The following is an 18,586-nucleotide window of genomic DNA, read 5'->3' on the forward strand; positions in this document are numbered from 1 at the left end:
ACTCCAAAAGAAACCACTGGTTTCTCATATATGCATTTTTCATATATTATTCAAATTCAGATGTTTGAACTGCTGCCATTGGAAAAAAATGCTGTCAGAGTTTATGATACTTTGCTTTGATTTGGTTCATTGCATGTCAGTTCATACCTACCCATCTGTAACCCAGATATAGCTTCCTCAGTTATGAAGTTGAATCTCCAGAAGGAAAAATAAAACCTGCCCTTATTGCAATATGTCCGCTGGGTAGACCAGAGGACTGCTGGGAGACAAATGTTCCAATGGAGCAACAATAAAATGGAGACAGAAGAAAGTGTTCTTCTTATTCAAAATTCACACTTTTTTTTTTTCAATTTTTCAAAGCAGGTTGCCAGTTCAACAGCGCATCTAGGGAAACATGTGAAAAGTGTAGTACGGATGATCCTTGACTTATGACCACAATTGAGACCAAAATTTATGTTGCTAAGGGGGAAATTTGTTAAGTGAGTTTTGTCCCATTTTAGGACTTTTCTTGCCATATTTGTTAAGTTACACAGTTGTTAAGTGAATCTGCCATTGACTTTTCAGAAGGTCGTAAAAGGGGATCACATGACTCCAGGACACTATAACCGTCATAAATATGAGTCAGTTGCCAAGGGTATGAATTTTGATCACGTGACCATGGGGATGCGGCAAAGGTCATAAGTGTGAAAAATGGCCATACCTTTTTTCAGTGCCATTACAACTTCTAACAGTCACTAAACTGTTGTAAGTTGAGGACTACATTTGTTTGTTTGTTTGTTTGTTTGTATTCTGCCTTTATTATTTTTACAACTAATTCAAGGCAGTTAACATATCCAACACATTTTCCTCCTCCTATTTTCCCCCACAAAAACCACCCTGTGAGATGAGCTGGGTTGAGAGAGAGGTGACTGACCCAAAGTCATCCAGCTGATTTTCATGTGTAAGGTAGGAATAGAACTCATGGTCCGCCAGTCAACATCCTTCAAAAATAATGTCAAAATGCATTATTTGTTTTTCAACCAATTAAAAGTTGAATATAATCCACCAAAATCACAAAATGTAAATATTTCTCTTTGGAGAAACATAAGCTATATAATTCCCAAGTTTAATGACAACAAAAATTGAAACTAAATGTTGACCTTCATCTGGCAGATTTATAAAAATAAGAATCCGAGAAAAGCTAAACTTAATACATCACTATAATTGTTACACAAGACAGGTTATTTATTGCTTGTCTACACGCAATAGGCAAGTTTTGGGAGAAAACGCATAGTTTGATGTGGTCCGCTGTATTCACAATAATATCAAACAGAGAAAGCTAAACCCATATTACATCAGTAGAATACAATGTTTCTCCACACCCTACACAAATGGATTTTATTTAATTAAAATCAGAGTGGTAATTTTTCAACAGCTGAAATCTACAGTTCTTTCTCAGTTGTGATTTATAATGAAATTCTGAACAATTTAATTGCAGGGCTGAGGAAAAGCTTTCACAACAGCAAGTAAGAAAAAGGGCTTTAGCTAACATGGGCTTATAGTAAGCAGCAGGGAAGGAATATTTCTTTGTATGGTAGCATTAATGGCCTCAGATAACATTCAAACCAATAATTATTTTTATATTTCTATGAAGTATGTGAACATATAGAAACAGCAGTTTAGAAAACAAAAACAAAACGAACCCCAATAGCTACCTGAACTCAACATTTTGGTAAGGACAAAAACACAGTAAGGCCGATGCTAAGTGGTCCCTTCATCATATGCTCTATTTATATTTGTGTGTGTTTGAAATCCCTTGCTTTTTTTTGCTATGACAGGAAGCCCTACATTGATTGATTGTTTTTCTGTAGCTGCTTTCTTTGACTATAGCTCTATTAAAGTGAATTTCCAGAAAGAGGTTCTAGAATGGGTTTCCAAAGAAAAATGTGCCCCCTTTGCTTGAGAAAAAGGAGAAAAGAAAAGGAATAAAGAAACAATCAGAATTTCTTTTGGCTCGTGGAACAGAATTCAGAAGCCTAAGAAAGTGAATCTACCTACAGTATAATTGTATCTGTATATAGCTGTATCTTTATGTCTGTCTTTCTGTCCGTCTGTCTGTCTCTTTCTTTATTTTTATCTGTCTGTCTGTCTGTCTGTCTGTCTGTCTATCTATCTATCTATCTATCTATCTATCATCATCATCATCATCATCATCATCTGTCTATTATCTATCTATCTATCTATCTACCTATCATCATCATCATCATCATCATCATCTGTCTATTATCTATCTATCTATCTATCATATATATATATATATATATATATATATATATATATATATATATATATATATATATATATATATCAAATGTATATACAACCATATCCCACCATACAACCACTTTTGTTGTGGTTTTTATAATTTTTATAATTATATATAATTTTACATTTTTATTATTGTTTTCTGAGTTGACCAGAGCTGTAGCTATATAAGTCTTTTTAAAAAATACACAAATAAAGCTACACCTAATGTGGTATGTTTCCAGTTATCTGCAAGCTTCCTCCTTCCAATTCTAGCCATAGTTTATATGGCTAGAATTGATCAAAATTGTATCCCAATCCCTTTGGCACTATGATATTGGGAAAGGCTTACTGTTTTACAATCCCATCCACATAAACCTTCTCTAATAAAATATGAAACTAGAAATGCTTTCATAATATACTAGCACTGCTTTATACCAGGATGTAATTGTAGGTCCTGTGCATGAATGGTTTGTCAGTATAAGAATCTGGGCATAAAGACACAGGCACAGATGGCTATACACAATCATTCACTATCTTTTCCTAATAATCATTTCCATAACAAATGTTGTGCCACTTGATCAGCCTTCAATTCTAGGCATTTGGCAGGAACTGTATGTGAAACACATGGCTAAACAAATACCCACCACCAGCAAAAACAGAGAAGGATGCATAATACAAAATGTGTTTTAAACAGCGAATGAAGAATACTTTAGCAAGTGGATCAAGTAAAAACATGCCGGATATCTCACAAAAGCAGGAAAAAATGCCATAATTTGTAGACCTGCTACACAGAAAACATTATGGATGATCAACATATGATTAAAGTCAAGAATCTCTTCAATATAATAGCCTAGGTCAAGATAAGTTTGTATTATCACATGACTCCAAAGTATGAAAACTGGAAGTGGGCAATTGAAGGAGAATCTGAAAATAAATCTGCTATGGGTTAAATCTGCTGTAGGTTGTGTGCTTAGTTCATTTTTTATAACAATTACTAATTTACATCTGAATTTATTGAGAAGTTGTATGTATTTAATTATTTGTTATAGTTGAATCAGAACAACAGAACAGCAGTCCACATGTATTCTCTCACTGAAACCAGTACTGTCTTGGATAAGGTTGAATACTTCAGTTTTATGGGACTATATTTTATTGGAACATTATTATTAAACATGCATTTGTTTATGTACACTGAGAGAGTTTATGCAATTCCTTGTGTGTCCAATCACACTTGGCCAATAAAGAATTCCATTCCATTCCATTCCATTCCATTCCATTCTATTCTATTCTATTCTATTCTATTCTATTCTATTCTTAATATTTCCAAACGAGTTTATCCACTACTGATTTTTCTTCTGACATAATGAAAAAAATGTAAATATTTGATTTGTATCCGTTACAGTCAAACGAGACTTTCATCAGTTTATGTATGTCAGTAAAAATAACAACAAAATATTTACAAAATGCAAAACAGCCAGCAAATATATGTAATATTAACAGTTATAGGAATTAAATAAACCATTAATATCAATAGTTCCAACTCCTCCTGCTCTACTACCACTCACTGGAAACACATATAGATGTTTCAATTTTTTTTCTTGCAAATCATTGAAAGTCAGGAGATTATGGCAAGTTATCAATTCAAAATAACCCCAACCCCAAAGTCAATACTTGATTTTCAGTGTGTTAATATTTGAGGGGTTGCCATAAGGAAAAGGGGGTCAATCTATTCTCCAAAGCACCTGAAGGCAGGACAAGAAGCAATGAATGCAAACTAATCAAAGGCAGAATCAAGCTAGAAGTAAGGAGAACAATTGCAATCAGTGGCTTACCTTCAGAAGTTGTGGATACTTCATCACTGGTGATTTTTAAGAAAAGATTGGACAGCCATTTATCTGAAATAGTATAGGGGCTCCTGCTTGGGCAGGGGTTGGACTAGAAGACCTACAAGATCCCCTCTAGGTTTGTTATTCTGTTAAAATATTTCTTTGATATTGTGCTATGTTGCCACGTAAACTCACACTTGTGCACGTAGCTGCATTCCATAAGATTTATTTTTTATTTTACTCAATGGCACTCAAGCTATTACCTCTTTTGATTCCTTGATATCCTCAGTAAATAAAGATCCCAGTTGGGATTAACCATTGTTCATATTCACGAATGAAGGCAAATAACTCATATTCTCCCAATTAGCCACCCAAAAATTATCCACCTTACAAACTGTAATGGTATACAAGAATGACCTTGGGAGAAAAAAGCCGCAGACTAGACAACAGTCAGACAAGCAGTAATTGAGTCCACAGACTGACTATGGGCAAGGCAAAGGTCTCAGAAGAGGCATCTTTAGTTTCTTAGACTGTAAAAGTTAGGGAGGAAAAGTTGTACTTGCAAGATTCTGACTTACATTCATTTATTACATAACTGTTTGTCGTTGCAATGGCTTAAATCCAGTCCTCACACATATGGCCACAGCATGCCCATATTTATTTGATCAAAATTTGAGAGCTTGGCAACCGGTCTCTATTTACAATGGTTGCAGCATCTCAGGATCATGTGATCACCATTTGCAACTTTCCCAGCCAACGTCCGAGAAACAAAGTCATTGGGAGAAGCTGGATTCACTTAATGATCGCATGACTCATTTAAAAATGCAGTGATTTGCATAACAAACTTCTCAAAAACAGTTTTAAAATAGGGTGCAACTCACTTAGCCACCAGCTTGTTAGCAATGGGAATTCTGGTCCCAATTATGGTTGTAAATTGACGATTACCTGTAATTGACCTAGTATTGCGGATGTATTTTTTTAACTTTTTATGTTGCAACTGTATACAGCTGCCCAGAGTAACCCTATGGTAAGATGGGCAGCCAATATATTTGATAGATAGGGTGATAGATAGGTGTGTGTGTGAGAGAGAGAGAGGGAGGGAGGGAGGAAGAGAGAAAGAGAAACTCAAAAAGGTGACAAACCAACAGTGTATTGGTAATAATACATTTTCCCAGTATTACGTCTAAACTCAAAAGTCCCCATCCCCCCATTTATCCCTTCTCTGTTAATGGGGGCATCCTTAGGCTATTCCCTTCGTACTGAAGGAAACCAATTCAAATCTTTTCTGCTTTCCTCTGTTCCTTTGCTACTGAATACCTCCTTCTTCCTAACCTGGTTCACAGAAAAATGTCACCCAGAATAACACTCTTCATGTTGTTCCTGTACTCCAACCATTGCACTCTTCAATGAGCCCCACAAAAATTTCCATTTCATTCTACTTCACCTCCAGTCCTAGGGATCCCTGAGAAACTAGAAAATGTCATACAAAGGGCAATCGCTCTGAAGATCTTTGTCCTCTCCTATTGTTCTGACCCGGTTAGCCCGTTGTTAACATTGGTGGTAGCTCCGCCTGCCAGTACATCAGTGGTGAGTTGCAGGTGGTACGCCCTGTTCTGGTGCTTCGAAGGGCCCGCCTGCCTGCCCGAGCACCTTATCGTGTTTTAAAGCTTTCGTTGCTTCTGCGCATGTACATAGTGTGTACAGCACATGCACGCTGCTATGCTGAGCAGCTGGAGCATCGCGGAGACTTGCGGAAGCATCATTTGCACCTACAACGCATGTGCATGCTGCGTGTGTCCATGTGGGCGATGCGGGGTCCATTCCAACCGTACCGGTTGGAACGGGATCTGGAACCCACCACTGCAGTAACATTAACTTTTTATCTGCCATTATTACCTTAATGTTACCACGAAGTGCTTCTACTAATGTTTCTATCACAAGATTAAATAAGAAAGGGGATAGTAAGCAGTCCTGCTTACTGCCATCTGAGTTTTCCTATATTTTGGCTTGAAAAATAAAACATTGTTTTCATATTTGAAATATCCAGCTTTTTTTTCTTTCTAATGCATAATCTTGCTCTATTATATTTTATTTACAGTATATAGGCTACATTCTTCTTCTTAATGTAATACATGTATCATGTATGCAATTTTCTTTCTAATCCTGTTCATTTGGCTTATACATTTGCCTGTTATTACTGCCTTCATGACGTCCGGTCTTGTTCTTTGCTCCACACAATTTTTATTTTAAAAGCTTATCAAAACTTGAACAGATGTTGCTTTGCTTGTAGATTATAAAACAATCTAGAATTCAAATGCCAAAAATGGGCAAATGGGAGCTTTCTAAGTTATATCCAATAATAAGTGAGACATGATCTCGAATTCAGATTGGTGAAATTTCTGCCCAGGCAAATCGATTAAAAATGTTTCTGAAACTCCAATATAATCCTCCTTAAATAAGATTGGTCCCTACCTGAATAATATGTAAATCCTTTTTTGAAGGATTCATAATACCCCAAATACCAAAAACACGAGCACATACATTTGCATTAATGTCTGCAATGTCTCAGATAGTAAAAGTTGCCTTTAAAAAAACAACAACCAAAAAGCTGTTTTATCCCTGGTGTACCAGAATCAGTATTTAAATCATTCCCTAAAATTAGCTATTCCCAGCAAAGTTACAGCTTTGTAAACAAAAGTTCTAGCTTGTAAAAAAAATAATTTCCCCTCCCCATCATTCTGAATCTTTTCCCTTTAAAGTTTATAAGCTTTAAATAAAATACTTTTGACTTTTCCAGCAAAGAAAGAAACTCTTCTGAAATGTTTGCCCCCAATACTCGACTTTCAAGAAATGGTGGACTGAAGATGTCTTTGGTTTTAGTACAGCTGATGACTGTAGAAGAACAGGCAGCTGACAAATGGATTTGTGCCTTGAATTCCTCTCCATATACAGGGAAGAGCCTGAGATTGCCTTTAGTGCTCCATACAGATGCTCCCTACAATGTTCTCTGGCAGGTTTTAGAAATTTGGAGACTTCAAATGGACACTGGATTTGCCTACTTCCTAGTAAATACTAGTTTTATTTCACTGAGTGATTCTCCTTCAATCCTCAGCAAAAGAAGTCTCATCTAAATTTAAGAACTTAAAGATATTTTTTAAATTAAGAAATAAGCAGGAAAGCATTAGAATGTTGATTTTGGAAAATTATAAATGGATTAGACCAGATTGACTGAAAATAAGAAATGAGACTCCTTCCTGTGATTTGTTTAACATTCTATTAAATATACAAAGATTTTGAATTTAAAAATATTTATATGGGAAAATGTTATAGATTAGAGGAAAAACTTGATAAGAGGAGAATTTGAAGGCTGTTGCTAGAGGCAGCCAGAATTAACTGAAGATTAGATTAAAGTAGAGGACCCACTAATACTGAATGGAGAAAAGTATTTTAACTTTGGAAGTATTTAAGGCAACAATGTATTCAGATGTTTCTCTTACGATTGTCTGCTACTATTTTAAAAAGTAGATAGAAGAGGATACAATGGAGAATCAGGCTGTTTTTGAATATGCATTTTAAAAAGACAATCTACAAGAATGATATTGACAAAGATGACAGGGTCTAAAAATAAAACTGGCTGATGTTAAATAGCTAAAAGGGACACACAAATAATAAACCAGAAGAGTACCTTGGATGTGCGGATTTCATCTCAGAAGAATAACTTGGACAACTTTCTTATTGTGGTCTAACAAAAGTTATGTGTTATACTTCTGAAGATGAACTGATCATTAAATGCTATGGAGATATACCTTCCTTTTTTTCTGTGTGCTCTGATGCAGGGCTCCCCAACCCCCAGACCACTACCCCAACACCAGGGCATGTCCTACTCACAACTGGGCCACGTGAGCGGTGGGTGGGTACACACATATGTGCATGCAGCTGAATTTGCAGTTGAGCATCAGAATAGATAAGGAGACAGAAAATAATGTCCTATGACTTGTACTGGAGATAATGTCATATAAAATCTTCATGGGATCCCAATTTCATACAGCAACAATGGAAAAGGAAAAAAAAAGTTCCCAGATTTCCTATTTACAAAAATATCCATTCAGTTTCCCAAGTCTAAGAATCAAAAAAAGAAAGATGATGTTATTGGGTGAAAATGTTTCCTATTTGAATTGTTTCACCAGGTGTTGTTAATAGTGTTCTGACTTTTGAAGCTATCATATAACAAAAAAAAAAACTTGAAGACAATATTTACCTTCAGTAGAGACATGTTTATAATGCTTAGTTCGGATAATCTATCAAAAATCATATTGTTACCATTCTTTTTTTTTCTCATATAGTGAATGGCAATTACAGATGTGTCAAAATTACTGAGGCTTGTGCAAATTGAACTTCGGTTGATTAATAATTGTACACTAGATCTTTCTGTTGCTTTGACAGTACCAGGTACTGTGTTCCCCTGAAAATAAGACAGGGTCTTATTATTTTTGACCCCCGAAATAAGTGCTTGGCCTTAGTTTTGGGGAGGTCTTATTATTTTTTAGGTGCAGAAGGCGGCAAGTGTGGTCATCTCATGGCTGTTGCTGTGTTGCAGTATTTTTGGGAGAGGGCTTTTTTTAGCGCATGCATTCAGAAGCCCAGTTGGGATTATTATCCAGAAAGATCTTATTTTTGGGGAAACAGGGTAATAGGTAGTCAAGATTGCTGAATAGTCCTTAAATGATATCCCATTATGATTAATATAAACTGGGCTCTCCCAAATTATTTAACACAAACAGCTCCATTTATTTAATGGGGTGATCTGAGAATGCTTTTGCACTAAAAATACATACTGTATGGCGATAGGAGTTTAAATGGTTTATCTTACCGAAATAAATTCCAGCTTACCTAATGTAATTAGAGTCTGTCAGGAAATACGTATCTGAAGTTCTTCTCCATTCCATATTTTAACATGTTCAGATGTTTGATTTTGTGGTCAAATCCTGTTTGCAAAGAGGTATTATTTCTCTGTCTCTTCATGACATAGCTATGCTGTGACTACTCTTGTCCATCTTATTGCATCCGCTAATGTGCAAAGAATGGTCGCATGTGAAACAAGTCAAAAAAGACTGTGGAACCCATGAAATTTATCTCTAATGTTCCAAGATCTGTCTCTGTGGTGACTAACACAGCACATATTTATCCATCTGTTTCATGTCTGGGAGAAGCTGAGGTCAGCTTTCTCAGAGGGAAATCATCTGGACTGTGAAGATTGTCTTTGGCAAAATAAATATCCCCTGTTTAATTTCCTTTATGGAATGCTTATATGTAATTCTGTAAGTATTGTGAGGAGAAATTAAACTAAAAGGGGTAGAAGGAAATCTACATAGAAATACAGTGGAGAAGAGAGAAAGAATTATGATGTTCCTTTGCCTCTGGCCACAATTCCTTTCTTCTGTAATGAATCAGATGTTGGGGATTATGGATTGAGCTCACCCTTAATGCTATTGCTCCCAGCACAACTCCAAATAGTTCCCGCAGGGGTGAAAGCAAGGTAATTTTAGATACTGAACTTAAAGTGAGTTTCCTTTGATGATCATGAGCTTGATTTCAGTTGTGAAATTCACAACTAATGTTTTCCTTATTTCTTCTTTCCCAATCTTTTACCCTGCTTGATAACTGCCATATATTTGAATGAAAGAAATGGAAAAGAAAAAAATAGAAAACAGATTGGTTCAGAAGGAAAAGTTTAGGAAAAACACACAAGCAAAAAATGTTCCCTACAAGCCAAAACCTCTATGGGATTCAGCAAATTCATACAGGTTATAGACTAGCTAAGAGTAATTCAATACTGAGGAAATTCAGTGAAGTATAAGTCTCTGAGTCCATCCTCTCTAAAGCATTATCACTGAGAGTGACGGTAAAATAATTCTCTGCAATTTAAAAGTAGAAATGCCAGTTGCAAAATTACATCCAGTGGTTTATATTTATACGAAGAGCACAATGAGAAATATGTAATGCTCTGGACAATCCTCTGAATTTACAAATTGCTAGCAATGCTTCAGGAGGATTTAGATTAATTCAAGCTATTTTGGAAGATCCTCATTTTTAAGAAGATAACTCCAGAATCTTTTTGCCTCAATCTTAAGTTTCAAACTGGATTTCACTGAATCTACTTCATTTTTCTAAAATATAGTATGATATAAACAAATAAACAAACATCTCTATGTGGCATGTGAATGCGAAAAAAGATGTTATTAAGATACACTTTTCAATGAACATATGTGGTAAGACCAAGTGAGCTTCATTGCAATGTATGAAATAGTCCAAAACTTGAGGCATAGAGGTGTCTATTCTGAGAGTAACTGAGAGATACAACAGTCAAATTGTTCCTTTACCTGAAAAAGAAATGTTCTGTTTCTTTTTGAGAAAAACATGCCAATGAAGGTAACACTTCACAAAGGCTGAATTTTATACCAAAAGGCCAACTGAATTCAACACTGTGCTAGCTCAAAAGAATAGAGATGTAAGACTGCACACTTAGGGTTTTAAACAGCCATTGGCTGCACAGAAGTTTGTTTAAAGGCACATAAAGTTATTTAAGCTGATGCAAAAGGCATCACAACTCCCTGCTGTTTAAAGACACATTGTCATAAGATTCATGCAAATTGAATGTGGTAGTATTTCAGTGGGATAAATGCATAGGAACAGATTAAGACTAATTTTGAAAGGCACAATTCTTAGGAAACATTTATTCTGTGAATCAAAATAAAAAGCAGAAAATTTAATTGGTATTGTTTGAAAAAGATAAAGTAGTGTGGGTAGTACATTCATTTTAATTGTTGAAATTCTGCCAATTAGTGATATCTGTAGTTCAGTCCAATTATCCAAATCTTTTTGTATTTGTAGTAGCAATTTATTGTAGTTATTTTCTTTTATTGTAATACATTTTGTCGATAACCATATCTCCAAATATTCTAATAGAATTTTTTTTGCTAACGGCAGAGCTCACTTTCAGAAGAAATGAAGAAAACAGCTTACGTTCTGAGAAGAAAGTGAACAAAATGTCATCCCAAAATCAGATCTTTAGCTGAATGAAATGGATTTAGGAAATCAAATTCATCACACTGTTAGTTGGTAATTATCTAGCTAAGCATTTTGCCCATGAAGAAAATCTCACCTCAATAATTCCAACTCTGCTTTCAATACGTCTATTAATGGCAAGCACAACAAAGTATACATCATGGCTAGATGTAAGCAATTTTATTTTCAAAGGGTCTCGAAAATTGGTGACAGCAAGCCATCAAAGTCATAATGCATTACCATTCAGCATCAGAATACAATATATATTGACTCCTTCAGCAACTGCAGTAGCTCTCTGTGGTAACAGTGTCAATAATAAAATTTATTTTTCCATGTGATGAGATTCAACACTAGCTGAATTTCCTACTGTTTGCATTGTTGCCTTCAATTCCAAAAGGCAAATTTTATTCTGACAAAGAGTAAAATGTCTTCTGAATGATTGTGTCAACAGTGCAGCTAAACTCAACGTATCATAAGGAAAGAAACATCAACTATGCCAACTGAAAAAGCTGGCCCCAGCAGAATTCTCTAGAAATTATTAGAATTATTAACTTAGATGTAGGTAGTAGCATGTGGACTTGTCCTTTGGAAATAGACTGTTGGCCTCAGATCAGGACAAAAACATTGTATGAATTTCTCCCATATTTCAAGTATACAGTATATTAATTATTCTACAATCAGTCTCTCCAGAAATATCCACACACCAAAAGATTTTCTGGCCAGATGTTATTCAGCTACATTACATAATCCTCTAGCAGTCAAGATGATCTAGCTGTTGCCACAGTTTCAGCATAATGATGGAGAAGAGCAGTCAAAGCAGATAAACAAATCTCCCTGTCTCTTAATCTTAGGGAATTCTTTGGGTGAAATACTCCATTCTTTCAGGGATTATTTACAGACTTTGACTGCTGATAAATATGGAATTCAGTTATCTCATTCCAGAATTTATGGATGGGAAGCATTCAGTGAAGACTTCTCCTAGCTAAAGCAACCTAAACAAAACCGACACCCAAAAAAGCTTTTCTGGCACTTAATTTCCTCAGCTGTTGCTAAACCAAGGTATTTTCTTAATACGTCAGCCATGCTTAGATTGGCGCGTGTTTTACTAAAGGGCACTTGGAATTGGAATATGAAATCACAATAACTACATGTTTATAGATGGAAGAGGAGGAATCGTTGTTTTTCTGAACTCACACATTTAATTGATTATCTTTCTGTTCTGTTTCACTAACAGTGTTCCAAACAAAACATCTGACCCTGTTGAAGCAGAGAGCTATTTGTTTTTTTCATGAACTTAATGGAGGGAGATTGAACCTACTTTTATAAGCATTCAGAATACTAGAAAACGAATGATCATTATTTACCATGCTTGAATTAATATCTAAATGAGAATTTAACATTAATAAGAAATGCACAGTAAAAGAGTGTTAATGTTTGGGTCTGGCAACTGTGTCAAAAGCATGTTTGCTACTTATTGTATGATGGAACAGTTCAAAACAGTTCCCATGTAGCTCTGGAAATATGTTGGTCTTCCTATCAATCTTATCAATAGACTTTTTTTTAGCAATAATATGCTTTCAGATTACTGTCTAGGATAGAAAGTTTACATAAGATTTCAGCCTCTGTGTACATGTATGTGATCCAAAGTCATGCTTCATTAGGCATGAAAGCATGCTTTCAAGCCTAATGGAGACTAGAACTCACTGTCTCCTGGTTCTAGGCCAACAGCACTATGCCAAATGGGCTCTCTCATTAAAATTTTGTTATTCAATCCACCAAATGGGATCCTGTTAATTTTAGAAATGTCTGAAAAATCCTTTAGAAGAGCATTTCTCAATTATATACCCAGAGTCGCTACAGTATTGGCTTTTGATATTGGCCTCCCATTGGTTGATATAGGAGTTCACTTGATGAGTGAGGGAGGGAGTTTAAAGGATTGTGTTTTTGTTAAAAGCAATCAATTACTTTTCTTCTTTTCCGCATCAAATCTATTATGTTTTTTTCCATTGCAATTTCCCATCTGCTTCCACTGTTCTGTAACTGGGCTCTCATTTCTATGGAATATTAAAAGTTTTTGTTAGGAAACTATTCAAATTGGTTGGTCAAAATAGCTTACTTGGACTTTTTCTCATTGAAGTGGAAAAAAACCTGATCCATTATATACCAAATAAAAGTTAAGTTTACTACAAAGAGACTAGAGGTCAGATAGAAAGCAAATCTAATTTAACCATTTGTTCTGACATGATAGTTTTTGATATGCAAGGAATTATTTCGTAAGGAAGCTCACTCAAACTAGGTAAATCAATCTGAAATTATATAATTTGGAAAAGAATTACTTTTCTACATTACATAAATTACATATTACTTTGTAATATTACATATTACAAGAATTAGACCTTTGCCAAGAGATCTGATTCTGATCTACAAGCAAAAATAGAAACAATCTTGTTGCCATTTGCCATAAACCTAAAGTAATCCTTGTTTGTTACTAATTTACATGATTTTATATGTAGCTCTAATATCAAAGAAACCATTACAATTAACATACAATTTGGTGCATTACAAGCTTATCATATTATATTAAACTGCAACTATCTTTTCTATTCCTTCTACCTAGAAAATCTTCAGGAAGAATTGGACTGATAGTGAAGCATAGATCTCTATGAGGCTACAGACTAATAAAACCATAAGTAATCCCATGAAATATACTTAAGTGTTTACGATAACTGAGACTCCATTTTTTAAAGAGAAAAGATAATGTGGGATAATGTTTTCCTGTAGACTGGTGTGATCGAGAGATAGCAGGAAGCCTAATACATAATAGTCCAATAGTGGTCTATATAAAACTCACCTGACAGCAAAATGGTTAAATATTTACTAATAGGATGATGATTTAATATGTAAGTTTAAGGGTAAAAATAAAGCTTATTCATATGTCTTAAATATAAATAAAGTGTCAACTTGATAACAGACATGGGAATGCTTTACAAGTTGACAACTTTTGGAAACCTGACACAAAGGTTGAAAAGGCATTAAAAAGTAAATATGTAAAAGAAACACTTGCAAATAAATTGCAGCAGATAACACAAAAACTTGCAGAGAAACTGAAATTGAATAGGATGAAGGCATCCCCTTAAATATTTAAAAATCTGTGCAAACATAAAGAACTTTTTTAAAAAGGAAAGGGGACCAGAAATAAAAAAGGAAGAGGCAGTACTACTGCTAAGTTTATTTAGATTTTTCTTAAGAATTTTGATCTAAGTCATTATAACAAAAATTGAAAGGTTCATCTGAAGGCTACTCTATCAGAGACATCTACAGGTTAATAATAAATTATTACATTATTAATGGATATATACCGATGAATAATACATTATTATATTATTAATAAAATATTTTTGCTACATAGAAAGGAATTGATTAAAGGCCTTGAACACATCCCACATTAAAATGCATTTTGATTCCTGAGCACCAATAGATGCAAAGAGCCATTTACTGGGTTACAATTTACCATTTGGAAAGACTTAAAAACTAGAAAGCCCTCGCAGTCTAGCATGGTCTTTCTAAAGTGGTTGGGCCAATGTAACCCCCAAAAGCAAGATATGAGTACCACAGACCTTCCCATTCATTTTCTCCATGAACTGCTATTGAGAAGCATTTTTTTTCCTCTGATAATAAAGTTAAAGAGGACCATCAAAAGAAACAAATATGTCCCTCTTCCATGAGCATATTGGTAAGTGCCACCTTATCAGACACTACAGCCTTCATTCTGTAGTGGTTGAAGATGACCACCATCTCTGAGGACAGAGAAGGTTCTATTATTTTCATAAACACTTTCTACCCAACATTCTCATTTATATCAATCAATCAGAATAGAGCTGGAAGGGACATTGAGGTTTTATAGTCCAACCCCCTGCTCAAGCAGGAGACCCCTATACCATTTCAGACAAGTGACTGCCCAGTCTCTTCTTAAAAATCTCCAGTGATGAAGCACCCACAAATTCTGACAGCAAGCTGTTCCACTGGCTAATTGTCCTCACTGTCAGGCGGTTTCTCCTTAAGTCCAGATTGCTTTTCTACTTGGTCAGTTTCCATACATACACATGCTCTTTCCCTAATAACTGCATTATGGGCAATTTCCTTTCACCCAACAGACATCCAACCAGGGGTCCTGTAGTGATCATTCTGAGAACACCCTCAGAGAGATGCAGTGAAAAGTGTCAGCAATAATCAGGGTTTGCAGCAGCCACCTTCAAATTGAAGTGATGATTATTATACAGAGCTCCCAGTAGGGTAACAAGCTGCTTAAGAAAGCTGTGTGTTTTGCTTTAGTGAAGGATATGTTCCTAGCAGAAAATCCAAATCAGAGGTTGAAAGGTCAGGGCCTGTACCCAATTTATCATCTCTCCTGCCTAATGGTAAGGCTGGAGACACCATCACTTCTTACTGAAAATATCATGCTACTTGTTAATTGTTGGAATCGTTCTCTTAAAAAATACGGAATAGTTTAATTTCCATCAGGATTTATGTAACTGACACATGTGCAGAATACACATAATGTATGAGCAGTAATTTGGTGCTATATAAGTAGTATTTGCTGACTGCCCCAGACCTTACAGGCTTGGCAGTAAACGTCAAAGCACAAAACATAAATCCAACCCAGAACAAATCATAAAAATTCTATCATCCACTAAATCATTGATATGATTTATAAACCATATAACAACCAAGAACAAATCATAATCAACCCAGAACAAATCATAAAAATTCTACTATCAACTAAATTATGTTGGGATAAATATAGTTTTTTTCCCAGTATGAGAAATGTAAGGAAGGTGGAGGTCAAATGTGTTTGTGGGAAAATTGTGTTCCACAATGTCCACAGACAAGGCCTTTTGCCTATGCAATCTCTCATCCACATTTTGTTTTTATAGGGAGTTGGGTGGCAAGAAAGGAGGAATTCTCAATGGGAGATATTCAGACCAGACAGGTGGATTCCATTTGGATAAAGCATTGCTTGATTTACTCAGTGAATCCATTATACCTCTATGGGGCTTTTAAGGTGATCCCTCTGAATTCAATTAAGATAAGAAAAAGGACAGATTCTCCCACTCTTAGTGGTTTGCTGTTCTTGGAACCAGAATGCCAGTCCGATAAATGAGAAGGAAAGCAAGGAAAAGAATGATGAATAAATCTATTAGAGAATTATTAATTCTATAATAGAATTAGCTGGGGAGCCAGATGAATGCCGGGGCTTGGTTGAGCTCCAGAACACAGGTGTAAAACTCAATCGTGTCACATGACATATCGTGACATATCGTGATTTTTTTGCCTTTGCAGAGCTGGGGTGGGCATGGCCTATATGTAATGCGTCCAGCCCTCAAGTTGCTAGCTTGACACCCCTGCTCTAGAGGGAAAACAAAGTTGACTTGAATATAAGTTGAGTTATTTTCCAAAAGGTAGCTTGATCTCTCCCCTCCCCCCAGCCCATTTTGACTGACCGAGGGAATGAATGAAGCTTATCCATCAACACATATTTCTAATTTATAGATGCTTTGTACCAAATGAAAGGCACACTTGCAAGGGGAGCACCATTTTCTGTCTTAAAGGGTTCTTCCTTCTCTTGTTTTCCCTTTTCTCCTTCCCATCCCTCCATTTACTTACCAGTTAATAACTTCATTTAAAATGCAAACACTCAGGTGTGTAAGGAATAAACATATGTGAAAAGTTAAAAAGCCCTCCAAGATGAGATTGGTAATCTTATACTGATAATTTAAATTTGCCCCTGTATATTTTTCTTTTTGGCATGTTCATAGTTTTGTCTTCAGCATATTTTTGAAAATGGCCATAATGTTGTTATCTGAAATACCAATTTTGTGCTCTGCAATAGTAATAAATACATTTCCCCTCAAAAGGAAATGCTGCATTGCTATTTTTGCTTTTATTACCCTCATTACTTCTATTTATTTCTTCTTCTTGAAGATCTTAATAAACCATGAGGCTCTTATTAATCTGCATGACTGCTAATGGGTGTATTGTGGAAAAAAGAAAAGAATAAAGCTTTGCTATACAATTTCAGAAGTATTTGGAATACCCTTATTAAATTATTTAATAAAAGGGTTACTTTAGAACCAACACAATGGGATCTTCATTTCCATTTCTGCTGTCCCCAGTAGAACACCAAATTTACCTCAGAGCCGAAGACCCTCAGATTTCTGGATTTCATCCTTGCAGGCAATTCAACTGATAGAAATTTGGTTGAAAGCAAAACCAGATAAGATCTACCCATTGAGTCAGGAGTATAATGGCATTGTGAGGAAAAAAAAACTTGGGAAAGGGTTTGAAAAGTTGCTGTCTAGCAAATGGTCAAATAAGAGACAGCATAGCCCCCACCTGGACAGTGGGTGAAGCAAGAGGCTTCAAGAAAGAATCTACCCTAGTTTTTTGGGCTGTAACGGAGACAGCGGAGAAAATTGAACTTTCAGACTTGCAAAACCCTGTTAATGTAACTTTACAATAAAGTCGAATTAGCATATCTGTTCCTTTTTCCTGTCTGGTCTACCTGGAAAGGCTTACAGGTAACATTGAACAGATTCTTCAATGCCTGTATACAACCTGGAGTACGCAACCTGAGTTGCAAACTGGAGAAATGATCAAGTACCATTCCTTTAATTCCTTTGGTTTAATGCATTAATGACGAGGAAAGACTATTCATAAAAGCAAAATGGCTGATAAAGCTGAATGAGATTTTTGATACGTTATGCACATGCAAAACATAGCAGGTAGGATTGTATGCATCTGTAAAGTGGTGAATGGGGCGTTAGACATACCAAGAGGCAGATTTTTGACTGCTACATACAGAGTTGGTAAACTAAGGTCAAACACTTTTTAAAAATGTACTTCCAATTTTTGGGGGAGTTCATAATATTCATTTTAAATAGTTAAACTCCTAATTTCTTGCAATTCTTATTTTTAGTTATGATCATGTTTACCCAGATATACAGTACATTATTAAGCAAATATTTTAAAACTCTTCTGTCCTATTACTCCCTGATCCCTTAACTCTTTCTGATGGAGATAGCTTCCCATTAAATCTGAAAAAGATATTAAACTTTCTCTCTCTCTTCTTTTCCTACGTGAGACATGAAACAAAGATTCTTACCTTTCCAGGAGCACACATAGTCCCATCCAACGGAGGTCCTTTCTTTGTTTTGCAGAAGTAAGGGTTATCAGGATGACTGCACCACAGCTGCTTGCAAGGATCAAAGGTGCGGAACTAGAAAAAAAAAGTATTTATATTACTAATGGCTTTTTCAAAGCTTCTATGCATTTACATTTCTGTTGGAAATTAGAATAGATTATTACGGATATGTCCTGAATACAGAGGACATTTAGGACTGAACTGAGAA

The 18,586-nt window shown here is 35.5% G+C and overlaps 1 protein-coding gene across 1 annotated transcript in view; it reads right to left on the reverse strand.

The window, feature by feature from the left end:
- The window catches only part of ADAMTS2 (ADAM metallopeptidase with thrombospondin type 1 motif 2), a 257,227-nt gene that overhangs the window by 31,801 nt on the left and 206,840 nt on the right, over window positions 1-18,586 (reverse strand). Inside the window, 1 exon segment of the mRNA XM_032212158.1 lies at window positions 18,340-18,453. Coding sequence (XP_032068049.1) covers window positions 18,340-18,453 — 114 coding nt within the window.

This window comes from Thamnophis elegans, chromosome 2 (genome assembly GCF_009769535.1).
Source record: "Thamnophis elegans isolate rThaEle1 chromosome 2, rThaEle1.pri, whole genome shotgun sequence".
NCBI lineage: Eukaryota > Metazoa > Chordata > Lepidosauria > Squamata > Colubridae > Thamnophis > Thamnophis elegans.